The sequence below is a fragment of the Mesocricetus auratus genome, unplaced genomic scaffold (genome assembly GCF_017639785.1).
Source record: "Mesocricetus auratus isolate SY011 unplaced genomic scaffold, BCM_Maur_2.0 Super-Scaffold_100007, whole genome shotgun sequence".
NCBI classification, from domain to species: Eukaryota; Metazoa; Chordata; class Mammalia; order Rodentia; family Cricetidae; genus Mesocricetus; species Mesocricetus auratus.
The window spans coordinates 73993742-74019884 of NW_024429191.1; the positions used below are offsets into that span (position 1 = coordinate 73993742).

Genomic DNA, 26143 nt, shown 5'->3' on the forward strand with positions numbered 1-26143 from the left:
AGATGTTCTGTGATGTTCTGTGTGTGTGTGTGTGTGTGTGTGTGTGTGTGTGTGTGTTGTACCAGAGCGCTGGCCTCAAATTCACTTGTAGTTGAAGATGACCTTTACCTCCTGATCTTCTTGCCTTCACTTCCCCAAGTGTTTTTGAGACAAGTCTTGAAATGGAGGTAAGGCTGGTTAGAATTCACTTTAGCCTCGAATTCCTAATCCTCCTGCCTCAAGGGCTGAGATTACAGGCGTGCATAACCATGCACACCTACACCTCCCTCCTTTTTAGAGGATGCCAGTCCCGTGTTGTCTGAAACCCTTGTCACTGCTTCTTCCTGTCCAGACTGTGGATGCCCTGGAGCCTCCTGCACTGGTGTGTGTTCAGCATCCCTGGTTGGGAGGCCTAGCACATCACCCCACTTTGACAGCTATCTGCTGAGTTAGCCTAGACAAGTTGCTTTGGCTCTGAGCCTCCATCCCTGGGTTTTAAGATACAGCCAATGAGATAACGTGCCCCGTCCTGGACTCTTTATGGGGTCCCCGTGAGACTCAAATGACCCATGTTGCAGCCCACTATTCTAGTAGTGTTAGTTCTCCTTGGTTTAAGGGACTTTATTTGCCTTCTTTTATGAGAAGTGATGTCATCTCTGGGCATTGTGGTGTGGCTGACATACAGCGGTGCTGGGTTCTAGCACTCGGGCTCTTTAGACTGAGGCAGAAGGATTATACATTTCAGGCTGGTTTATATGGGCTATATAGAGAGACCCTAGAGCCAAGATAGATAGATGGAGAGAGAGAGAGAGAGAGAGAGAGAGAGAGAGAGAGAGAGAGAGAGAGAGAATGCACCTCAGGCTTTGATGGACACGGTGTTATAGGAGCAGCCAGACCAAAATAAAATGTGGGCACATGTGGTAATATTTTTTAATCCCCTCTGGCAGTACTGAAGTCAACCCAGGGCCTCGATATGCTAAACAGCGTTCTAGCATGAAGCCTCAAATAACACCCAGCTTCTCTTCGCCCCTCTTACCTCTCTACTCTTCTCCATTGGAGCAGTCATCTGCCCCCAGGGCCTCCACCCTGGCCTTTCCTGGCTCGATCTCTCTCCCCTAGAGGCCCATCTCTCCCCAGGTCAGCAAGTGTGCCAGAGTGAGCCTGATTTTATAGAAGAGCCACACCCACAAGCCTTTCAGCCATGCACAGATTAATCCACTTAAGAGGGCAGAGGCCTCCCAAGGGTCAGGTCTCCCAATACTACAGCACTGGGGCCAAGAATCTAACACTTGACCTTGGAGAGAAATACTCAGTACGTAGTGTCCTGGCCTATAGTGTGCTTCTCTTACTCTTACCCCTCTCTCTTCCTTTCTTTTTTATCTATCCCTCTTTCCTCTTCCTCCTCTTCCTCCCTCCCTCCCTCCTTCCCTCTCTCTCCCTCCCTCCTTCCCTCTCTCTCCCTCCCTTTCTCTCTCTCTCTCTCTCTCTCTCTCTCTCTCTCTCTCTCTCTCTCTCTCTCTCTCTCTCTGTCTCTGAGAGCCCTCCCTCCCATCTGCTGAGACAATTTTCTCATGCAAACTATCTTGCCTCTCAGAGTTGGCAACTGATACAAAGTGCACCCCCAGTCCTGCCTCCACCTTCCCTTCAGTAGGAGCAGGAATCCAGTCAGTCCCTGAGAAAGACAGAAACATTGTCATCACGGAGGGACTCTGGACAGACACCAGATACCTTCATCCTTCACCGTGCCTGGCACACACCTGATGTTAAATTGAATTGAGTCACCACTAGGCATTAGGAAATTGCCAGAAAGAGTATTATATTCATGGTGATGGGCCCTGAGTCATCAAGAAAAGGTTAGGATGTTGTGTTATAAGAAGTCAGGGAACTGTAGTCCATTCCAGGAAATTTTATTTGCCAATTAGGCAAATTAAATGTTTTTTTTCCCACTAGAAAGGCTTGGCTTTTCCAACAGTATGGAAATCCCATTTATGCGCAATGTTTCTATCTGACAAAGTCGGGCAGAGAAATGGCCTTTGTGTTGAGAGTCTTTGTTTATCAGTCCTGGGTATTTCACACAAGTTGAGTCCATATGTAGTCCTCAGGCTTCCTGTGACAGAAGAGGCAGTTGCACAGACCGTCACTTACATGGCAGTCCCTTAGCATAAGTTCCTTGACCCCGGCAGGCCGGCTCCTCTCTTTCTGACCCTTCCCTGGATTCTAGTGAAATTATTTTTTTAAAACAATTTTTTGCCAGGCAAACAATTTAATCTCAGTCCTTGAGGTGTAGAGGCAGGGGAATCTCTGGATTGGAGGCCAGCCTGGTCTACAGAATAAGTTCCAGGACAGCCAGCACTACACAGAGAAACCCTGTCTCAAAAGACAAAGAAACACAATTTTGATTACATTTATTTATTTGGGGGGGGGAAATAGCATGGTGGGGGGGATGCCGTGGTGCTGCGGTGCCCATATGAGGTCAGAGGATAGCCCACACCCCATCCACCACGTAGATGCTGAGAACAAGTGCTGGCCAGCAGCTGCCTCTGTCTATGACTGGGCGGCCAGGCACAACAGGGTGCCAGAGACTGAGAGGTTTCCTGGAGTGCAGTGGTTTTGTGTTTACACTGGGGACAGTATAGTTTGCCTGGGACAGCTGGTAACTCTGGGTACAGAAATGCTTTGGGGCTGCTGTTCTTTGTAGGCAGCCCTAAAACAGGATTTTGTTTTCAGTGACCCAGAATCTCCTCAGATGACTGAAGTGTGATCAAGGTATAAGTGTCCTCCAAAGCCTTCCCACATATTTCTAAAGGTCACCAAAGGCTGAGAAACCACTGCCACTGAAGCAAAACAGTAATGTGAGGAGTGTGTGTGTGTGTGAGTGTGTGTGTGAGAGAGTATGTGTGTGTGAGTGTGTGTGTGAGTATGTGTGTGAATGGTATGGGTATGTATGTGTGTGAGTGTGTATGTATGTTGAGTATGTGTGAGTGTGTGTATGTGTGCGTGTATGTATGAGTGTGTGTGAGTGTGAATGTGAGTGTGTGTGTGCATGTTCATTCTTGGAGATCTTCATCCAATACCCAGCCCTTTTTTTGTGCCCACAGATTTTTTTTTTAGAACATTCCCTGGCTGTGCCTACCCCGAGGTTCTGGTGGTCTGAGGAGTCTGGTTTGGACCCCAGCCCAGTTTGATCTGGCCTCAGCATCACTCTGGCTTTGGGGTGTTCTTTGCCACTCATCTCCAGAAGTTTCTGCTTTTCACCATGCCACGGTGTTGATTGGCCAGGAATAACTCTTGCCCCATGTTTCCTTTTTCAGGAAACTCTCCACCTTCAACTCGTACATGAGGACTCATGGTTATGATGTGGAGCAGATATGGAGGGCCATTGAGGATGTCATCATCAAGACGCTCATCTCTGCTTACCCGGTCATCAAGCACAACTACCACACCTGCTTCCCCAGCCACACGCTCAACAGTGCCTGCTTTGAGATTCTGGGTTTTGACATCTTGTTGGACCACAAACTCAAACCCTGGCTGCTGGAGGTAAGGAAGTTAGGGGTGTAAGCTGTCCCTGTTACTGGGGTACCTCAGCCTTGGGCACTTGGCCTTCCTGGGTTGCTTTGATCAACTTCCCCTGCCACTCCTTTCCATGGTGCTTGCTGTTCCTGGGGCGTGAGGCTTAGCTTGAGAAGTGGCCAGCAGAGGGGGGTAGATGGCTGGGAATTAGAGAATTCCTTGCGCTTTCCTGAAGTCCAACCAGATTTATGACTGCCACCGGTCTCAGGCACGGAGGGATTGTAATGACCACTTTGCTTCCTGTGTTTCTCACAAAGAGGCTGTTCCTCCCCAAAACTTGCTTGCCAGTGATTGTGTCAAGTGGGATCGTCTTTGCCTGGCTCTCAGGGACCTGAACTACCCAGTTCCAGACACTGGCATAGGTGATTCTGTCATCACAGAGTGGGGAAGCCCAAACTCAAGCTGTGGGTAGGAAAAGACAGAGATTTCTGAGTGGCAGATTCACTTCCTGATAAGATTGACCCTCTGGAACTTTCCTAAGCAGCCATTCAATCTGTATGAGGACCGAGGATACAGAGTTGTAGCTGGAATACCAGGGGCCTCTGACCTCCATTATTCTCGGGTTCATGAAGGGGGCACTGTTTGGAGCTCCCACCTCAGAGACAGTACAAACGGCAGCAGCAAGCCTCCAGAAGCTGCTGAAGAACCACAAATGTCACACAAATGTAGATGAGCAATACTGACTCTTCTGTGGGCAGGAACTAGGCTCCTAGTCTTCTTCAGCTGCCTCTCCTTCAACCCTATTGACTTCCAGAAAGAATCACTCTGCTTCTGAACTTTGACTTGGCCTCTATGTTTTCCTCTGTATTTCTCATATTCTCTCTTTCTTTTCCTCCCTCCTCTCCTCCCTCCCTCCCTCCCTCCCTGCTTCACTCCTTGCTTTTCTTTCTTCACTGTGTAGCCCTGAAACTCACTCTGTAGCCTACACTGGCCTTGAACTCACAGAGATCCACCTGCCTCTGCCGCCCCATCCCCAAGTGTGGGATTAAAGCATGTGCCACTTCCTCTAGTATTCTTTCTGTTTTTCTCTCCTCTCCCCTCCTCTTCCACCTACCTACCCCCTTTTTCTTTTTGAGTGAACGTTTCTTTATTTAGCTCTGGCTGTCCTGGAACTCGCTCTATAGACCAGGCTGGTCTCAAACTCAGGAGATCCGCCTGCCTCTGCCTCCTGAGCTGAGATCAGGGCGTGCGCCACCACTGCTGGGCTCACTTCTGCCTTCTTCCCGTCCCCATTCCTTCCTTCCTTTCCTCCTTTTGTTTTTATTTGCTTGTTTGTATGAAATAGGGTGCCCTTTTATAGCACAAGCTATTCTGGAACATACTGTGTTGCCTAGATTGGCCTCAAAGTTGTAATAGGTCTGTTGCCTCAGCCTCCCGAGGGAATTTACAGGCAGAGCCACCTAACCCTGTCTTAATCCTGCCTGGTTAATCACTTTAGACCTCTTCCTCCCATTCTGGTCTGTGGGTCCGTGGAGGGCACCGAACGTGTGAGCAAACACAAGCCCACGTGACAGAGGAACCATGGGGATGGAACTCTTGCTTCCAGAGGAGAAAGGACTGAAATAAAGAGCTGGTAACAGTGGTAGTGCAGCCTTTAATCCCATCACTCAGGAAGCTGAGGCAGGCTCGTCTCTGTGAGTTCCAGGTCAGCCTGGTCTATGAGTTTCAGACCAGCTAAGGCAATATAGAGACCCTGTTTCAAAAACAAACAAACAAAATCCCTCCTGGTTACACTAGAGGGATTCCACTTCCTGCTCTCCCTGCTTTCTTCACAGAGGCTCCAGGGTAGACCTCCCTCCGCTCCCTTCCACTCACCTTGACAGCCGGGCCTAAGAGGCGGACCTTAGCAGTCCCTGAGGTGGCATCTTGGCCTCACCTGTGCTCCCACACTGGTCAGCCGCATCCCCCACTGCTGTCTTGTCTTCACAGGTCAACCATTCTCCAAGCTTCTCCACTGACTCCAAGTTGGATAAAGAGGTGAAAGACAGCCTGCTCTACGATGCACTGGTCCTCGTCAATCTGGGGGGCTGCGACAAAAAGAAAGTCTTGGAGGAAGAGAGGCAGCGGGGACGGTTCCTGCAGCAGTGTCCTTCTCGGGAGATGAGGTACAGCCGTGCCCCCGTCCCAGGCAGCCTGTTCCCTTACTGCCCTGCCCTCAGTAAGCCTGTCCCCGATTGTGACGTCTACCAGTTATGTGGCCTTTTTGTCACTTCCTAATCTCTTGGGGGTCTTTCTGTGAAGTGAAGCTACATATACATGAGATATTAGGGGGACTGAATGACATTATCATATGAAGCCTTACCATAGTGCCTGGCCCCTTAACTTGTTAGAAGTTAAGGTTCTTGACTGTTGGGGTAGTGAGATGTCTCAGTCAGTAAAGGCACTTGCCGTCGGCTGTACATATGAATTCCATTCCTAGAGTCCACATGACGAAGGAGAGAACCAACATGCACAAGTTGTCCTTTGGCTTCTGTGGCATGTATACACATATGCACACATACACACTATACACATATGCATACATACACACTAAATATTTATCAAAAGATTCCTAATTGTATCTTTTGTTGTCGTTTTGTTTTGTTTTTCAAGACAGGCTTTCTCTGTGAAACAGTCCTGGCTATCCTGGAACTCACTCTGTAGACCAGGTTCACAGAGATCCATGTGCCTCTGTCTCCCAAATTATGGGACTAAAGGTGTGCACCACCACAGCCTGGCTTCTAATTGTATTTTACTGTGAAAGCACTTGAATAGCATAGCAAGCCTGAGATCCTAGGGGTGGGAGAGAGAGAGAGAGAGAGAGAGAGAGAGAGAGAGAGAGAGAGAGAGAGAGAGAGAGAGAGAGAGAGAGAGAGAGAGAGAGAGAGAGAGAGAGAGAGAGAGAAAGAGAGAGAGAGAGATCTGACTTGGAGTTGGCAGAAAGGCATATTCGACTCAAGCTCAGGGCCTTACATATGATAGGCAAACAATCATTGAGCTGTTCCCTGGCCTTGGCCTCGTGCTTTTTTTTTTTTGGTACAGAGCCTTTGTTGAAGTCTTTAACGTGTGTGTGTGTGTGTGTGTGTGTGTGTGTGTGTGTGTGTGTATGTGTGTGATATGTGCACATGCACAGAGGCCAGAGGAGGACATCATATATACTGTTCTATCAGTCTCTATCTCATTGCTTTGAGACAGGATCTCTTACTGACTCTGGAGCTGGACTGGTGGTCAGCAAGCCCCAGTGATCCTCCTGTCTCCACCCACTTCCGCATCAGGGTTTCAGACTGATTTTTGCTTGCTTGTGTGTGCCCAGCCACGCCCAGCTGTTTATGAGACTACTGGGATCTGACGGAGGATCCGCAAGCTTGCATACCATCTCTCTGGCCAGCACTTGTTTTTCATTTTTGGGTTTTTGATGCATTCTTTGTTCTTCTTGTTTTGTTTTCTGAGATAGCATCAGATACTACGATTCCTATCTGGAAACCGACATGGATAAGTTCAGCTGGCTGGGGACAGCTCTAAACTCCAGAGCCCACGGTGCCTGCTGCCTGGGACTCCAGAAGGCCTTGTACTGTGCTGTCCCAATGCCCTCAGGAATAAGGTGTTAGCTGTCACACCGAAGGCCTCCTTTGTGTTACTTGGCTGGAAAGCCGGGTGGTTCTTGACATCCCTGCAGTACACTGTGTAGGAAGCTTATGCTGCTACTCCACCTGGTCTCCTCCTCCTGGGGGGCGGGGTGAGGAAGCGTGAGAACTTCCTGGCTCATAAAGGCTTATTAAGTCCATCTAAGAAGACCTCAAATTTAGCAAAATATGAGCTGCTGTTCTCCAGAGCAGGGTAATGGGGGCGATGAGTGGGAAGGTGGCGACAGTCTGCCCGGTTGACTATGCCAAGGGGGAAATGGGTTTTACTCACAAAGGCAGAGGCTTTGGTTGAGCTTGCAAGAAACTCCCTCTCGAATTGTGATGCCGACTGTCCCAGGAGAGCTAGAACCCCCTTTGAGAGACATCCTTGCTCTTATTTAACAAATACCGATCAGTCACTATTATGTGCAAGGCCCTAAATGACACCCAGCTTGTACACGTCCCTTCCAAGAAGATACAACTGCAGCCTTGTCTTCTGTTTCCCCACAGGATGGAAGAGGTCAAGGGTTTCCAGGCAGTGCGGTTACAGAAAACGGAGGAGTATGAGAGGAAAAACTGTGGCGGGTTCCGCCTCATCTACCCTGGTCTGAATTTGGAAAAGTATGAGAAGTTTTTCCAGGACAATAGTTCCCTCTTCCAGAATACTGTTGCTTCCAGAGCCCGAGAGCTGTACGCCCGGTAGGAAGGCTTCCTCTCAGGCTGAGGCGGGCTGGGTGTCATGGTAACCGACTGTGCTTGATCTACTCCTCTGGGTGGCCCAAGGTGGCAGGGAGAATTTCTGTGTCCAGTTCCCAAACTTGCATCTGACAGAAGAACATTCGGTCTGGGTCTCACAAAGACCAGGAACTGGAAGATTCCACAGTACAGTGAGTCACTAAGTAGCTGAATGCTGCCTCCCTTAGTCCCAGCACTTGGGAGGCAGAGGCAGGCAGATCTCTGTGAGTTCGAGGCCAGCCTGGTTTACAGAGCGAGTGTCAGTACAGGCTCCAAAGCTACACAGAGAAATCCTGTCTCAAACAACAAAAATAATAATAATAAATCAAATTGATGAGCTACTGTTTTAGGCACTTACCTTGAGACAAATGCCCGCCCCACCACCTCAGAAGTGTGTGATGTATCCAGGTTATATGAAAATCCAAGAGCTTGAAGGGGGCTATCCTGTTAGGTCCAGTCCCCACCAGGCACCTCATTTATGAGAGAGGATGTCACAGAGGAGGTCACATAGCAAGATGACACCAAAAGATTACCCTGTCCCCTGACTCCTGAGACCAAGTGATGTCCTCTGGTCTACCTCCTTTGGTCCAGTACCAGGATTCACTAGCCAGAGAGCCCAGCATATGAAGTGGCCCAATATGGGGGCACTTGGCCTTAGCCCTCCTACCTAAGTCTTCTTTCTAGGGAAGAGGGAAATGAGCAGTTCCCTTTACTATGCCTTCCTTGAAAGGATGCTATTCCCCAGTCTGGGGATGTTGGAAGGACAGACAGCTCTTTCTCACCCACACTGTTCCTTGGCCTTCAGTCACTTGTGCAGGAACTCTGTTTCTCCATTCCATCCTTTTTGAAAAATTATTATTTTTTAGCTGGGCATTGGTGGCTCATGCCTTTAATCTCAGCTCTCAGGAGGCAGAGGCAGGCGGATCTCTGTGAGTTCGAGGCCAGCCTGGTCTACAGAGCAAGTTCCAGGACAACTTCCAAAGCAATACAGAGAAACCCTGTCTCCAAAAACCAAAAAAAAATATTATTTATTTTACTTTATGTCTGTGGGTGTTTTGTCTGAATGTATGTCTGTGTGGTATGTGCCTTCAATGCCTGCAGAATCTAGAAGAAGGCATCAAATCAACCCCCTGGAATCACAGACAATAGTGAGCTGCCATGTGGGTGCTGGGACTCAAACCCGGGTCTTATAGAAGAGCATGAGGTGCTCTTAACCACTGAGCCTTTTCTCCAGCCCCTCTCCATTCCATTTTATCTATCCTCCAAGTAGAATGCTTGGTCCCTAGCCCATGACACTCACCTGTTCTTCAATCAACAGGCAACTGATCCAGGAGCTGAGGCAAAAACAGCAAAAGAAATTGATCCTAAAGAAAGAGAAGAAGGCAGAGATGCAGGGCGAGTCTGTTGGTGAGCAGGCAAGAGACAAGTCCATGAAAGCCGGGCAACAGAGACAGCAGCAGAAGAGCAAGACCACCACTCATCCCCCCAAACAAGTAAACTCAGATGGGGGGGATGTGTGTATAGCCAGCACCCTGCCCCAGCTTGGGCCAATCCGTGGGAGGGTGCCACGGAGACCTCTGCTCCGAGCACAGACACACTGATGGGCTGCCCAAAGGGCTGAACTACAGGAAGGGGTCGAGAAGGCAAACAGACTGGCATCTCTTAGAGGATCCCTTCTCCATCCTGACAGTAGAGGATGCTCACTGGTCTCTCCTGCTTACCTTTGGGAGTAAGAGCGGCTTGACTCTGCTGGGGGCTGAACCAGGGCCCACGCAGGGAGTGTGCTCCACAACTGTGTCTGTTCTCTTCTGTCATCTTCGACCTGGGTGGGAATGTTCCTACAGCAGGCTCCTCAGGAGGGCTGCTGGGAGACATGAGCCTCAATACTTCAGGGGATCACTAAAAATGGCTGGGTGCTTCCTTCATGCTCACTGGCTACACAGGGTGGCCCAGTCCCCCCCCCCGTCCCCCCGTCCCCCCCCCCCTCCGCCAACTGCTCCTTGTCCTGGGACTAAATCACTGGGTTCCACCTCCTCCGCCTCTGGTTCTCTTCTACCTCAGTGAAAAGAGGCGACACAGATGACAGTACCTCTCCTTGTCATTCTTGGCTTTTGTTTTCTGTGCATTTTTTGATCATTTAAGGTAGGGGTCTCGTGTAGTACAGGCTGATCCCAGACTTGTTTTGTAGTTCAAGATAATGTAGAACTGATTCTCCTGCCTCCTCCTCCTGAGTGCTGGGATTATAGGCATGAGGCACAAGGCCTGCTTAGTACAGTGCTGAGATCATGTATACCAGGCTGTTAATTGAATGCTATACTGCCAGCCTCCCTCTGATCTTCTGTATTTTTCAAAATGTCTCACTCTCACTGTTGAGATCTGCTGGCTGGCCTGGAACTCACTATGTGGACCATGCTGTAACCTATGGTAACCCTGCTTCTGTGACTGGAGTGCTGGGATTGCAGGAGTTTATCTCCTTAGTCTTGAAGACTTCCCGGGAAGGACAAGGCTAGAGCTGGGTTGGGGACTGTTTGGGAATCTGATGAAACCTGTGGAATACCTTACCATCAAGTATATACTGTGCTGTTTGAAATCTCAATTTCAAGTGGCTAACAACTCCCTCCCCCAATCCAGCCATGAGCTTTGTATGGGTTCTGGAAGCCTGGGCTAAGAGTTGCAGACTAGAAAGCCTTTGGTGCCTCCTGTTTCCTTTCTCATGATTTCTTTTGCACCTTCCCTGGGGTGCAGATGAGTCTGATGGTGGACAGGACTGCGTTCCCCCACGGGCTGTGTGTCTGATTTCCTCCTTTCCAGTGCTACCACCCAATGACTTTAGTATCCTGCACACCTGGCTTGTTCTTGAACATCAGAGGCATAAGGAATAATGAAACCGCCAGTAGCCTCCACCAGGACCCCAAGGAGGCCAGCCTCGCTCCCTGCAAGCCCATGTCAGCGAGGCACTACAATTCTGTCCCTGACCTAAGGAATTCAAATCTCAACTGCTCTGGGACAGAGCTCTGTAGGTCCAATTCCAAAATCAAGGAAGTGAAGTCGGCCTTTTCAGTGAACATAATCAGCAATAATATCCTGGTAAGTAGAGGGCTGTGTTCTGGAAGGGAGTGGTAAGAGTCATGGCTTCTGGTCCTTTCTCTGTCCCTAACTTGTAGCTCTTCGAGTACCCACTGATGCTACCCAAGACTCAGTTTTCCAGGTTGTGAAGTCCGAATAGTGGGATGGCATTCCTGCTGGGAGGCTAAGCCTGCAATAGCTTTGAGGAGATTGTCCTCCTTTTCTTTTCTTTTTTTTTTTTTTTTTTTTTTTTTTTTTGGTTTTTCGAGACAGGGTTTCCCTGTATTGTTTTGGAGGCTGTCCTGGAGCTAGCTCTGTAGACCAGGCTGGCCTCGAACTCACAGAGATCTGCCTGCCTCTGCCTCCCGAGTGCGAGTGCTGAGATTAAAGGCGTGTGCCACCAACGCCCGGCTGACTGGATTCCTCCTTTTCATGGGCAGGTTGCCATTCCTGCTAGTTTCATCCAGTGCTCTGCCTCAAATCTATTCACTTAAAACAGCACCATGTGTTCTCTCATGGTTCTAGAAACTGAAGTGTGGGCAGAGCCAGGTTCTGTCCAATGTCTCTGGAGAAAAAAACTTCATTACCTTCTGATGGCTGCTGGCAAGCCTCAATGGTGACAACATCATTGCCTACGTGGGACATACTGGCCCTTTCCTTATAGTTCTTCCATGTACAGTTTTTCATTTTTGGCTGTTGGGTTTTGTTTTGTTTTATTTGTTTGTTTTTAGGCAGGGTCTCACTATGTAGCCCTGGCTGGCCTGCAACTCCTTGTATAGATCAGGCTGATCAAAAATTCTAGAGAGCCCCCGCCTCTGCCTCCTGAGTGCTGGAATTAGAGGTGTGTGCCACCACACCTAACAATAAACTTATGTTTATGGGATAGGTGAGGTGAAGGGTGCCTGTGGTCCCAGCTATCTGGATGGTTGCTGAAGCAGGAGGATTGCTTAAGCTCCAGAATTGAGGGCCAGTCTGTTCCACTCCAATACTTTCTTCAGTGTGTGGTGTGGTGTTGTGTGTTGTGTGTTGTGTGTTGTGTGTGTGTCTGAGTGTGTTTCCACCACTTGAATGCAATTCCTGCAGAGGTCAAAAGAGGGAATCAGATCCCCTGGAACTGGAGTTAGAGGAAGTTGTGAGCCACTATGTAGGTACTAGGAACTGAACCTGGGTCTTCTGCAAAAGCAGCAAGTGTTCTTAAATTGCTGAGTCATCTCTCCATACCCCAATCTATCAATATATATATATATATATATATATATATATATATATATATATATCCATGTGGTGGTGGCACATGCTGGTAATCCCAGCACTCCAGGGGCAGAGGCAAACAGATCTCTGAATTTGAGGTCAGCCTGATCTACAGGGCAGCCAGGGATACACAAAGAAACCCTGGCTTGAAAAACCAAAAGAAAAAAGTATATATAATAAATGTTCACAAACACAGAAACAAGCATAAAATCTTTATAGTACCCCCTCCATGTTCATAGGTTCTACATCCACAGGTTCACTGATCTACAGATCAAAAAATATTTTTAAAAAATAATGTAGTTACCAAACCTATAGAGCTTAGTTTTTAAAAGTGTGTGCGTGTCGCCGGGCGTTGGTGGCGCACGCCTTTAATCCCAGCACTCGGGAGGCAGAGGCAGGCGGATCTCTGTGAGTTCGAGGCCAGCCTGGTCTACAAAGTGAGTTCCAGGACAGCTTCCAAAGCCACAGAGAAACCCTGTCTCGAAAAACCAAAAAAAAAAAAAAAAAAAAAAAGTGTGTGCGTGTGTGTGCTTGTGTGTGCACACTCCAGACAACAACATTGGGTATCACTCATCCGGTGCCATGCACCTTGTTTTTTGGGAGAGGAATTCTCTCTCACTGGCTTGGAAGTTACCAAGTAGGCTAGGCTAGCTGGCCCAAGTGCTCCAGAATCCTTCTGTCTTTGTGTCTCTACTGGGAAGATTACAAATACAAACTTTTTAAACAAAACAAAATAAGTCAGGCAGTGGTAGTATACGCCTTTAATCCCAGACCTCTGGAGGCAGAGGCAAACAGAGTCTGAGGCCAGCCTGTTTATGCAGCATTTATGCAGCATTTCCATTGTATTAGACATTAAGTCCATCTAGATGTGATTTAAAGTATCTAAGAGGCAGGTGTGGTGGTACACACCTGTGATCCCAGTACTAGAAAAGTGGAGACAGGAAGGTCCACAGTTCATGGTCATTCTTGGCTACGTATTGGTCAGCCTGGGATCCACAAAGTAACAAAAACCACACACACATAATAACAATAAAGAACTATTTGGATGAAATGTGTAGGTGACACATGAGCACTACATTTTATATAATAGACTTGATGGTCTTTGGATTATGATACCCTTGGGATGGAGTGTCCCTGGGACAGTGCTCTATACACATCAAATGACAACCTTTACAAATCATCTTCCGCTACAGAACCAGGCCAAAGAAACAGCAACAATGAACTGTTTAGAGATTATATCCAGCAGTCAATTGTCTGGCTTTATTTTAAAAACTTTAAAACCAGGTGTGATGGTGGATGTCTTTAATCCCAGCACTTTGGAGGCAGAGGCAGGTGGATCTTTGTGAGTTCAAGGCCATCCTGGTCTACAGAATGAGTTCTAGGCCAGACTGGGCTATACAGAGAAACCCTGACTCAAAAGCAACAGCAAAAGTGTATACTCAAATCACTGAAGAGACAGACAGACAGAAAGAATGTCCTTTGGGCTCTATGATGGTTTTGGCAGAGATTGTTGGGGACACAACAAAAACATTAGACAAGCAAGACTTCATCAAACTCAGAATCTCTCAGCAAAGGCAACAATAAAGAGTGGAAAGTTGACCTACAGGGTGAAGAATCAGTCTGCAAAGCATGCATCTGAGTTCAGTCTGCAAAGCATACATCTGAGTTTTTTAAAACTCTGCTCTGGCTACAGTCAGTAAGCAAGCACCTTTAAGAGCTGTTAAGATGGCTCTGCAGTGGGCTGGAGAGATGGTTCGGTGGTTAAGAGCACCGGCTGCTCTTCCAGATAGACCCAGGTTCAATTCCCAGCACCCACATGGCAGGTCATAACTGTCTATAACTGCTGATCCAGGGGGCCTGACACCTTCACACAGACAAAGCACACACATCCTCATACATGCAGGGAAAATACCAGTGCACATGAAATAAGAATAAATAAATTATAAAGTTTTTGTATGCTAATAGAACAATGCTTGGGTCATCCTAGAGCCAACTTGTAGCACGAATAATAAAAACCCAGAGATAGATGTTAGGGTTCAAGCTGAAGATCAGAAAAGAAAAGCAGCCAGCCACTAGAGAGCTCTTACCTCTCCCAAGGCTGGGGCAATCCTGTCCTCAGCGTGACTGCAGACTGAATACACTGCACTCCTGTCTCCACCCGCCTTGTATTCCTTGTAATCCTCTCTAGGGCACCACTACCTCTATGGCTAACTAGTGTGGTTGCTGGGATTAAAGGTGTGTGTCACCACTGCCTGCTCTGTGTGGCTAGCTTTGCACTATGATCTTCAAGCAAGCTTTATTTGTTAGATCATAAACAAAATACTCACCACACCAACCTTTTTGTTTTATTTTGTTTTGTTTCTTTATGTAGCCCTGGCTGTCCTGGAACTCACTATGTAGAACACCTTGAATTGATAGAGATCCACTTGCCTTTGCCTCCTGAGTGCTGGGATTAAAGACATGTGCCACCACACCCTGCCCAGAGTCAACTTTTTAAGACTAATTTTTTTGTTTTGTTTTTCGAGACAGGGTTTCTCTGTCTTGTTTTGGAGGCTGGCCTGGAACTCTCTCTGTAGACCAGGCTGGCCTCAAACTCACAGAGATCCGCCTGCCTCTTCCTGCTGAGTGCTGGGATTAAAGGCGTGCGCCACCCACGTCTGGCTTTAAGGCTAATTTTTTTTTTTTTTTGGTTTTTCGAGACAGGGTTTCTCTGTATTGTTTTGGAGGCTGTCGGTCCAGCCTGGCCTCGAACTCACAAAGATCCGCCTGCCTCTGCCTCCCGAGTGCTGGGATTAAAGGCGTGCGCCACCACCGCCCGGCAAGGCTAATTTTTTTTTTTAAAAAATGTATGTATATGTGTCTGTGCCTGTTTGCATGTGTACCATGTGTGTCGGGTGTTTACAGCGACCAGAGAGGCCATTAGATCTCCTGGAACTGGAGCAGCCAGTGCTCTTAACCACTGGGCCACCTCTCCAGTCCCTGAGGGTAACTCTTAACTCACCACTGTGACCATTTCTACCTTTTCTTCCTAGAGGAGCTAGAAGGGAACCCTCTGCCTCCTGCCATCTCATTCCAGGCTGTTTTCTCTTTCAGCCCTTAACAACTGAAGAAACTTCCCCAGAACCTACCGCCGGGCTCTCAACCTCTCTAGAATCCCTGGCAAGCCTGAGCCTGACCACCAGCCCTGAGTGCAGCAGCCCCGACAGTGTCCATACAACCTCCTATAGGTACAAGCAGCAGAGAGCCTCCCACACGCTGATCCAGGAGATAAAACCCAAACCTCCCATGTCTTCTAAACCCAGGAATTTGGACCCGAGTTGGACCTTGCTAAAGAATGAGGTGAAGAGGCAACATCTGATGTCAGAGATACTGCAGAAGGTTCAGATGAAGAAGAAACGCTCCTTGTTCCCGGCTCCCAAGTCACGTGAGTGCTGCTGTAGGCAGGCGTGTGCCCTGAGCTTAAGCATGATGGTCAGCTTTCTCTCACAGTGACAAAATGACTCCTGTCATTAACTTCTAAAGAGAATGTGTTTCAGGCTCACGACTTTGACTTTCAGAGTTAGTTGATGACGGGGCAAACCTATTGCTTTTAGGTCTTGGATGTGAGAGTACCTGAATAGCAATGATGGGAAGGGTATGGTGAATGAAACTCACAGATTTCATGGCTAGCCACCATAGGTTTCATTTCCTCTCAGGAACATCAGGTGACAAAACCTTATCTTCAGGCCTCTGGGGGACATTCAACATCCAAACTATAGCATTAGGACCAGGTCTGGTGGCACATGCCTGAGATCTCCGCAATCAGGAGGTTGAGACAAGAGGATCAGGAGTTTGAAGCTAGCCTAAGTTACACAGCAAGACAGTTTCTCAAAAAGATAAATAAGGGCTGGCACCCATACAGGACAACTCACAACTATTTGTGTAACTCCAGTGCCAGGATAATTAAAGCCCTCTTCTGGCCTCATTGCACACCTGTACTCATGAGGTTCACATATATGGTCACATATATATCACAGAAACAAAATTCATTTAAAATATTTTAATTTTATATATTGATTTTGGTGTATGGGTGTTTTGTCTACATATATATCTGCATATCATGTTTGTGCTGGATGCCCTTGGGGGTCAGAAGAGGGCATCAGAGTCCCTGGAATTGGAGTTATAGACAGTTGCGAGCAGCCATGTGGGTGCTGGAAATTGAATCTGGGTCAAAAACAGCCAGTGCTCTTAACTGCTAAGCCATCTCCCCCAACCTTTAGTTTTGTAATTTTATTATTATTGTGTATGTGTGCATATGTGTGGGTCATATGGAGGTCAGAGAACAATTCTATGGAGTCAATTCTTTCTGCCCACCTTTATATAGGTTCCAGTGATCAAATTCAGGTTGCCAGGGTTGTGTGGCAAGCACCCTTTTATCTGCTGAGCCATCTAACAAGCCCTGTTAATTTTTATTTATCTTTTAATGCTGGTGGTGCAGGCCTTTAACCCCAGCACTAGGGAGACAGAGGCAAGAGGATCTCTGTGAGTTTGAGGCCAACCTTATCTGCAGAGTGAGTTCCAGGACAGTCAAAGCTCCACAGAAAAACCCTGTCCTGAAAAAATAATTGTTGGGGCTAGAGAGATAGTCCAATGGTTAAGACACTGGTTGCTCTTTTACATGATCTAGGTTCAAAATAAAATAAAAATAATTATTCCCCTAAAATCACAAAACTAACAATGACAAGAAAATTCAAACTGTTTAGCACTAGAGAGAGAGGAACCAGTTGGAAGGAGTTCCAGGTTTTGGGATTCCAGATCAAGAGCAGGGTTAGACCCTTCTCTCTGTCTGATGATGGACATGGCCCATGCTCACATGAGACCCATTGTCTGTACCAATCTTGGGCCACAAATACTGTGAGAAGGAATGAAGCAGTGGCTGACTTTGATTCCAAGACTGTTAGCAAGTTTGGGGACACGAGAGCCTTGTGGGAGGTGGCCTTCACCAGGAGTTTGTGATGACTATAGCAGCACAAACTGATGATGCCAACGACTTTGCCTTTCCAGGTAGCCTGTACTTGACCAAGGAGTGGTGCTCCCACAGCCTTAACTCTGGCAGGAGGAGAGAGATGGATGTGCCCTCCGTCCTCTTCCTGCAGGGTTGTCACAGCCATGGTGAATCTCTGAATGACCTTCTGGTAATTGCCACTCAGGCCCGTCTGGATCCTAGGCCTAGCAGAGGCCATTCAGGTACTACAAGGGACCCAGGCACTACAATCGACGCAGTTGCTACAATCAACCCAGGTGCGACAATGGACCCAGGCGCTACAATCGACCCCATCACACAGGACCTGAAGCACACTGCCATTGCCTGATCTCTGGTCAGAAAGGATGTGAGAGCTTAGGTAGGTGCCTATCCTTCTCCCCGTCGGTGCCTCTCCGTCTTTCTGGAGTGTTGAGTGTGTAGGAGGGTGAATGGATTGATGAAGACCTATAGGTGAGTCAACAGCTGAGATTCTCCTCAAAATGAGACCCTTGCTCGGCCCCCACTACAAAGTGCACTTTCTATCACTGTCCTCAAAGGCTGGCCCTGTAATGAGATGGGAGGAACTGAAAGACAGCACAGAGGGACCTGGTGGGTTGCACTGTGCGGAGGGGCCAGGGAAACTGTGAGGAACACTCTTTCAAAGTCTAAGGTGCCTCTGAAGGAAGGAGAGAACTGATTCAGGAAGCTGTCCTTTGACATAACACACACACACAAACACAAAATAAATACAACTTTTTTTTTAAGAGACAGGGTTTCTCTGAGTAGCCCTGGTTTTCCTGGAACTCACTCTGCAGATCAGACTGGCCGAAAACTGACAGAGATCCGCTTGCCTCTGCCTCCCGAGCGCTGGGATTAAAAGCATGAGCCACCAACACTCGACCCAAAAGTTTTTTAAAAAGGACTTTATTTTTGCCCAGAGGTGGTGGCACACACCTTTAATGTCAGCACTTGGGAGGCAGAGGCAGGCAGGCGTCAGTAAGTTTGAGGCCAGCCTGGACTACAAAACAAGTTCCAAGACAACCAGGACTGTAACACAGAGAAACCCTGTCTCCAAAAAACAAAAAACAAAACAAAAAGAGGTTTTTTTATTATTATTTACAACTTTTAGGGCTGGAGAGATAGCTCAGTGGTTAAGGGCACTGGCTAGACTCTGGAGGCAGAGCCAGGAAGCTATTCAAGACTTTGAGGCCAGCCTGGTCTACAAAACTACTTCCAGGACAGGTAGGGCTGTTACACAGAGAAACCCTGTCTCGAAAAACAAAGAGAGAGACAGAGACAGAGACATAGAGACAGAGTGCACACTGGCTGGAAGGCTAAGAGCACTGGCTGCTCTTCCAGAGGTTCTGAGTTCAATTCCCAGCAACCACATGGTGGCTCACAACTATCTGTAATGAGATCTGGTGCCCTCTTTTCTCAAGCAGGCATGCATGCACACATAATAAACAAACAAACAAATAAATAAATCTTAGCCTTTATTTTATGTGTCGAGGTGTTTTGCCTGCTGTGTGTCCGCGCACCATGGGCATGCAGCACTCTTGGAGGCTAGAAGAGAGCATCAGATCCCCTGGAACTGGAATTACAGATGGCTGTGAGCCACCACATGGGTGCTGGGATCTGAACTTGGGTCCTCTGAAAGAGCAGTCAGTGCTTTTAACTGGTGAACCATCTCTTTAGGTCCCTCTTATTAATTTTAATTATGTGTATGTGTCTGCATGTGAATATGTGCCCACATAGGCACTACTTCCCCTGGAACTGGAGCTATAGGTGGCTGCAAGCCACCCCATGTCCATGTGGGTGCTGAAAAATCAAACTTGAGTCCTCTGGGAAAGCAATGAGTACTCTTAACCACTAAGCGATTTTTCTAGCCAAACAAAACTTTTATTTAATAAGAAGTCTGTCAGCCGGGCGTTGGTGGCACGGCCCAACCTTACTCAAGTGATGGATTCAGGACAGATAGACAGCATTTCTTCTTTACCACACTATGAACTTAAAGCCTGTCCTGACCCATGAGAGAAACAGAGCCCTTCAAGTTTCTCCCATCTGTCTGCAGAAGTCACCACAGGCTCGTCAGCATCCTCCCTCTGGATGCACATATGTAAGGAATGGTTGGTCACTGGGGCCAGGTGCAGATCTGTATAGTGGCAATGATCTGCGATGACTAAAGCTTGACCAGGTGGCCTGGATCATGATGGCCATGGTGACCGTGGTTGTATGCTCTTGCTGTGGGTTAAAGACACACTTGCTTTTGGTGTTGAGACGCTGTTCTCAGTCCTCTCAGACGTTCCTTTTACAAATAGGGAAACCAAGGCAGAGAGGTTAAGTAACTACTATCCAAAAGCATTGCTCCCATTGCCTCCTCTTTTTTTTTAAAAGATTTATTTATTTATTAACTATGTGTACAGTATTATGCCTCCATGTATCCCTAAATACCAGAAGAGGGCACCAGATCTCATTACAGATGGTTGTGAGCCACCATGTGGTTGCTGGGACTTGAACTCAGGTCCTCTGGAAGACCAGACAATGCTCTTAACCTCTGAGCCATCTCTCCAGCCTCCATTGTCTCCTCTTAAAAAAGTGTTATTATTTCAAAAAATTGATTTGGGCAAAGTCTCACTAGCTTCAAACTCCCCATCTTCTTGCCTCTGCTGTTCAAATGCTAGGACTACAAGTCTGAGCCCCAACACAACTTTTTTTTCTTTTCCTTTTTGGTTTTTGGAGATAGGGTCTCTCTGTGTAGCCCTGGCTGTCCTAAACTAACTCTGTAGACCAGGCTGTCCTCAAACTCACAGCCTGCCTCTGCTTCCCAAGTGCTAGGATTAAAGGCCTGTGTCACCACTGCCCTGCTATATTTTTATTAAAACATTTTTTCATACAATATGTTTTGATCATGTTTCCCTTCCCTCAGCTCCTCCTAGATCTTCCAAACCTCTCTCCACCCAACTTTGTTCTTTCTGTTTCAAAAAAAAGACACCAAAAACAAGAAACAAAACAGCATTTAAAAAAAGAAACCAAGAAAATGAAAATCAAAACAGGGAAAGGACCAATAAGACTTTTTAAAAAAGTGCCAAACAAAGTGAAATGAAACAAAAAGTCCACAAAAACACCGTTGAGTTTGTTTTCTGTTGACCAATTACTCCTGAGCATTGGGCCAGCCCTGAATATGGTTGATATGCCCAGTGGCTTTGTGTTGGAGAAAACTGATTTTCCCTTTACCAACAGGTATTAACTGCAGATAGCTTCTTGATTATGGGTTGGGCCCTGTGCACACTTGCTGCATTAGGCACACAGCTTTTTTTTAAAAGATTTATTTATTTAGTATGTATACAGTGATTTATCTGCATACATGCATGCATGCCAGAAGAAGGCATCAGATCTCATTAAAGATGGTTGTGAGCCACTATGTGGTTGCTGGGAATGGAACTCAAGACCTCTGGAAGAACACCCAGTGCTCTTAACCTCTGAGCCATCTCACCAGCCCCCAGGCACACAGCTTTTTAACCATTAATATACCATCCGCAGTCAGCCATCATACCTGCTTTTAATGGTCCATATCAAATGTCCTCGATGGTAAGACAGTATGTGGGTAGCAGCTATACAGGTAAAATTAATTTCTGGTGACCACAGATGTCTAAGCACATCCTGATTCACTGGGTAGAAATGACAGTGACATTAGGGCCGGGATGGAGCTCAGTGGCAGAGCCCTTTCCCTGCTTCATCCACAACATCATAGGCAGGGGTGGGGGGAGACCAATTAACTTTACCATTCCAAAGGCCTGTGTAAAAGATGATCTAACAAAAATCTTTTTCTTTTCCTTTCTAGAATCAGTCTGGATCTTTTGCCGTTTTTCCTTTCCTACCTCTTATTTCAGGAAATGAGTATCTCCAACGTCTACAAAATGGCCTGGAAGTTTCGTTTCCTCATCTAGAAGTTCTGGTCTGATAAATAGTCTCATTGGCACCTGTGAGGACAGCGACCTTCGGTGCTGTCCCGTTATCTCACAGTGCTGTGTGTGGAACCAGGACTTCTAGGGATCGATTGCTGCTTCCCCAGGACAGTTGCCTCAGCTGTGGCGCTCCTCTGGGTCCCTCATGTGATGGCCACTGTCATTCAGAACACTCCCCCAGGCTAAGCAACTTGAGGGAGGAGTGAGTGGAGGACTCCTGATTTCCAGGAGTCCAGAGCCCTCTCTCTACCTGCTGGCCTGTGTTGGTCCACCCTTCTCTCTAAAAACAAAGGCAGAACTAGGACTAAGTGTGGTGGAATTAAGAGTCTTGATGAAAAGAATTCAGGACAGTTGCGAATTCACCAGCAAAAGTGATCCTTTCCACTCCAGACAGCCCAAAGGCCTGGCATCTCAGTTCCCAGACTGCCTCTTGCTGCTACCTCCCCTTCAGTCTTGCTGGCAAAGACAGGTAATGTGCGAGTACCTAGCCTGCGGGTATTTCTTCCATTGACTTGCAGAAATTATATGTCTTCCTTCATTTATACATTAATAAAATAAATTGCCATGCTCAATACTAGGGAGGAGCCTGGTCCACAATGGAAGGTAGGATGGCTGTTCCCCTGAGTACCTCTCAATGATCTACTGAAATATGTCAGGAGCTTTGGTTTTGAAGACTTCTAGGGATGGGTGATCCTCGGGAATCCCTGCCTTTTTCGCTGGGGTCCAAGAGCCTGAAATGACCTTATCTTGGGCATCGTGGTGCCTTTCCTTCCACCAAGCAGGGATAGCCAGGCACCAGGTTGCATTTCATCCTTCCTGCTAGCTCATCCCCTGCTTTGTCCAGAATGTGATGTGAGGCCTTTGTCTCTGTTGCTCTACTGGACTTGGATTTCTAGTGGGCGGGGGTAGTATGCTTCACAGTGTTTGTGGATTTCCTGCACACATCTGATGTTTGAGGGAATGGATTTCCCACCTCAGCAATGTCTGGGGCATTTAATCCCACAGTACTCTCCAAGGGCAACGCCCGAGTTATCCAAGGTATTGAAATCTGTTAATAAGGTAAAACTGGGTTTATTTTCCCTAACAGACATTTTGGTACCAGCACCCTTCCTTCTCGAGCCACGGTCAGCTTCACACAGGCATCTGGAATCAGTGTAGTCATCCGGGGTCCTATACCCAGAAGGACTCTGCCCTTGGTGTATGGCTATGTGGTCCCCACCTTAAAATGCCGTGTGATTTCTGGACAGTCTTGTTTTGGCATCTTGCACTTGGTCGAGCCCTGTTATTTAACAAGTTCTGCCAGTGAGAGGGGAAATTTCAGGGTGTCTTCTTGGCTCCGCCCATCCATAGGCTATGGAAATTTCAGGGTGTCTTCTTGGCTCCGCCCATCCATAGGCTATGGAAATTTCAGGGTGTCTTCTTGGCTCGGCATCCATTGGCTATGGAAAGTCATTGATGGCCGATTGCTTATGGGGGTGGGAGGAGATGGGCAGAGAATGCCTCGCTTCTGTGGAATGTGCAGTAGATTACCACGAGTTCACAGACAGGGCCCAAGTTAAGCACCAGTATCTGTGGATGAGAAGGAAACACCTTCACAGCCACCTGGTGGCCAAGTCCACTTCGATTCAAGGTGTCAGAAAAGGATAAAGAAGATTTGGGGTGTGGACTGCAGAATAGAAACCTAGGAGAGAATAACACCCTTGAAGGTAATAGCTCTGGAAGGCCTAGTGCAGTTTGGTTGAATTAGGAAGGAATATTGGGAGATGACGATGGAGAGGTAATGTGAGAGACCACACTGGGGACCCCAGAGCCCCTTAGCTTCTTTCTGCATTGCTGCTTCTCTCATGATAGTGGACTGTTTATGTGGCTGGATTATATGATCTCTTTACATATTTTTTTCCTCAATATATGTTTTTATTTAAATTGGAAACAGGCAGCCGGGTGTTGGTGGCGCATGCCTTTAATCCCAGCACCCGGGAAGCAGAGACAGGCGGATCTCTGTGAGTTTGAGGCCAGCCTGGTCTACAGAGCAAGTTCCAGGACAGCCTCCAAAACAATACAGAGATAGGGTTTTTTGAGATAGGGTTTCTATCTCAAAAAAACAAAAAAACAAAAACAAAAAAAAAGAAACATGAATGCTTCACATGTCAATCCCAGTTCCCTCTCCTACCCATCCTCCCTTGTCCCTCCACCAGCCCCCCCTTACATGTTTTACTCCTTGCTTTTCCCTGCATGTGTGTTTGTGTATCTAGTGCCTGTGGCAGCCGTGAATCTCTTGGAATTGGATTTACGGATGGTTGCGAACCATCATGTGGTGTAGCAGGACTGTAACTGAGGTTCTCTGGAAGAGAAGCCAGGGCTCTTAACCACTGGCCATCTCCCCAGCCCTTACTCCTTGCTTTTAAAGCAAAGTAACAAGGGATTCAATAACTGCTCAATGAATTATGAAGAGGATCTATAATATTATCCTGGGAACTGCCTAACCCAGAGTGTAGTGGAAACCTTTGAAGGGTTCAAATGGGAGAGAACTTATATGTGGTGTTAGAAGATTATTCTGGGAGGCTGGAGACATGGCTCAGAGGTTAAGAGCACTGGTTGCTCTTCCAGAGGTCCTGAGTTCAGTTCCCAGCAACCACATGGTGGCTCACAACAGTCTCTAGTGGGACCAGATGCCCTCTGCTGGCATAAATGTGTATATGGAATAAATAAATCAATCTTTAGGAAAAAGGATGCATCTGTGGTAATGTGATGGATGGGAAGGGGAGAGGCGTCACAGGGTGGTCCTGCCTTCAAGCCTTTACAGCATCTAAAAGGATGACTGATGGGATCAGGGATGTGCCTTAGAGAAGCAGACAGAAAAGAAGTGGCAAGTGACAAGCACTCAGAGAGCTGGGTGTATGAGAGGAAAAAAGAAAATGACACAGAAGGCTGAAGGAAGAGACAGGCTAACTGGGGTGACACAGAGCATCTCGTCTGCTTCCGAAGCCATTTGAACATCTCTGCCCTCTGGCAGACCTAAAAGAGCACCCCCGACAGAGAAGGTCCAATACAGAAGTGATGTCCCTAAGACAACTGTTAAAAAATAGCCATCCTGGGGACTGGAGGGATGGCTCAGTGGGAAAAGACACTTACCAACAACCCTGACAATCTGAGTTTAATCCCTGGAATCGATAAGGCACAAGAAGACAACTGACTTGTCCTCCTGAACACATACTCACAGACACAAATGTAGAGGCTTGGGAGATGGCTCAGTGGCTGAGTGCTTACTGACCTTGGAGAAGACCTGGGTTAGGTTCCCAGCACCCATGTGGCAGTTCACAGTCATCTACGAAACCAGTTTCGGGATATTCAGCGACCTCTTCTGTCCTCTTCAGGCACAACACATGTTGTGCATATGTACATATAAAAGTAAAAATTCTCTAGATAAGGCTGGGGTTGTCTTGACTCAGTGTTAGAGCACCTCCCTAACATTCATGAGGCCCTGGGTTCAACCCTCAGTGTCACACAGAAAAAGACCTGGACAGTTCATGCGTATGTGCTTCTCCCTAGACTGAGTCAATTTGATAAGTTTATTTGAACTTTAGAAGCTGTCCTAGAGCTGGGGAGATGGAGGGTTAAAATGCTTGCTGTACAAGAATGAGGACCTGGGTTTGAATTCCTCAAATCCATAAAACAAAAACAAAAACAAAAAAAGCCAAGGTGTGGCTGCTCATGTCTGTAATCCCAATTTCAGAGGGGAGAGGCATACAGATCCCAAGAACTGACTGGCCATGAACTCATATGTCTCCTCTCTCTCTCAGACATGCATGCACACTAAAACTGCTCTCTGATAGTAGTGATGCTTGGTATGAGTGGAGTCCTAGGCACATTCCTGCCTCATCAATAATAAACTTTTGCAAAGGGCTCTGATGTAGGACCAGTTTTAGGAACCATTTGGTTCACTCCAGCCCTGGATGGTCCCATTCACTTCAGGATGGGTGGCTCGTAGTAGCCTGTTTCCCTCCACCCTGGTTAGGGAGTGTAAGTCAGGCAGATTGAGAGCTGTTCCAGGCCCCCCTCCCACCCAAGCTGGATGATGACATGAGCCAAATGTAATCATTCATGACCCTTGTCTTTACAGCTGGCATGTCACTTAATTACAACACACAGTGGTATTTCAACTCGAGGAATCTAAAACAATAAAATGGGCTCTGCAAATTGTTAGGAAGGCAATGAAGACCTTGAAACTGCAATTTACTAAGCATTGCTTTCAATTATTTTGCTTTCTCCAGTCATGACTCTCAAGTTATTAACTAGCAGCCTGGGAAAGCCAGAAGCAGTGTGTCATGTGAGGGGCATTTCCTATCTCTTGCAAGCACACTGTGTGCTCTGGAGGTAACTGGAGGCTCTTGGAGTGGGAGGGCATGAGATTATTGTGAGTACTAGTTCTTCCCATCTGGTCAGGCACCTGCTAATCATGCTCCCTCCACCCTGCTACAAAACCATGCATTTTGATTGGTTCAGCACCGCCTTCAGTGGGAGTCTTTCTTGCCTCCTCGCTCCTCAATATGCCTCCAATATTAACTACTGCCCCAGAAAATATAAAGGCACGTTGCAATGCAAAGCTTTCTCATGGCGTTTTTGGCTCACTGCTTTTTCTGGCTTACTTCCTGATGCCTTTTAGTCCTCAGGCCGATTCTAAAGGGAAAGACTGTGCTGTGGCCATAGCACCCTTCTTTCAAAATCCTAGCAGTCTTGTGGTGGTGGCGGTGATCCAATGGGACCCATCCATCTGAGAAAGGGCCAGATGCATCAGGAAATGGGCAGCAGCCTTGAGACAGATTTCACTTGCCTGGAGCGATGTTAGCTAGCATGATTATCAGAGGCAGAGCACCAGCTGCCTCCGCAGCCATGCCAGCGGGACAGCAAACACCAAAATCCTGTTGGCAAAGCCAGCGAGACCATTACAACGTGGCCAAAGCAAACAGGGCTGA

The 26143-nt window shown here is 47.4% G+C and overlaps 1 protein-coding gene across 2 annotated transcripts in view; it reads left to right on the plus strand.

Annotated features, from left to right (window-relative positions):
• Ttll6 (tubulin tyrosine ligase like 6) overlaps nucleotides 1-21742 on the plus strand; it is a 36434-nt gene extending 14692 nt beyond the window's left edge. For both annotated transcript variants that reach the window (XM_040749567.1, XM_040749568.1), the window contains 8 exons: nucleotides 3291-3516; nucleotides 5479-5654; nucleotides 7662-7850; nucleotides 9205-9379; nucleotides 10698-10973; nucleotides 15297-15627; nucleotides 17247-17584; nucleotides 21047-21742. In XM_040749567.1, the coding sequence (XP_040605501.1) occupies nucleotides 3291-3516; nucleotides 5479-5654; nucleotides 7662-7850; nucleotides 9205-9379; nucleotides 10698-10973; nucleotides 15297-15627; nucleotides 17247-17554 (1681 nt within the window). In that variant the 3' untranslated portion in view covers nucleotides 17555-17584; nucleotides 21047-21742. The remainder of the gene's footprint in view (nucleotides 1-3290; nucleotides 3517-5478; nucleotides 5655-7661; nucleotides 7851-9204; nucleotides 9380-10697; nucleotides 10974-15296; nucleotides 15628-17246; nucleotides 17585-21046) is intronic.
• The last annotated feature ends 4401 nt before the right edge of the window (nucleotides 21743-26143 follow it).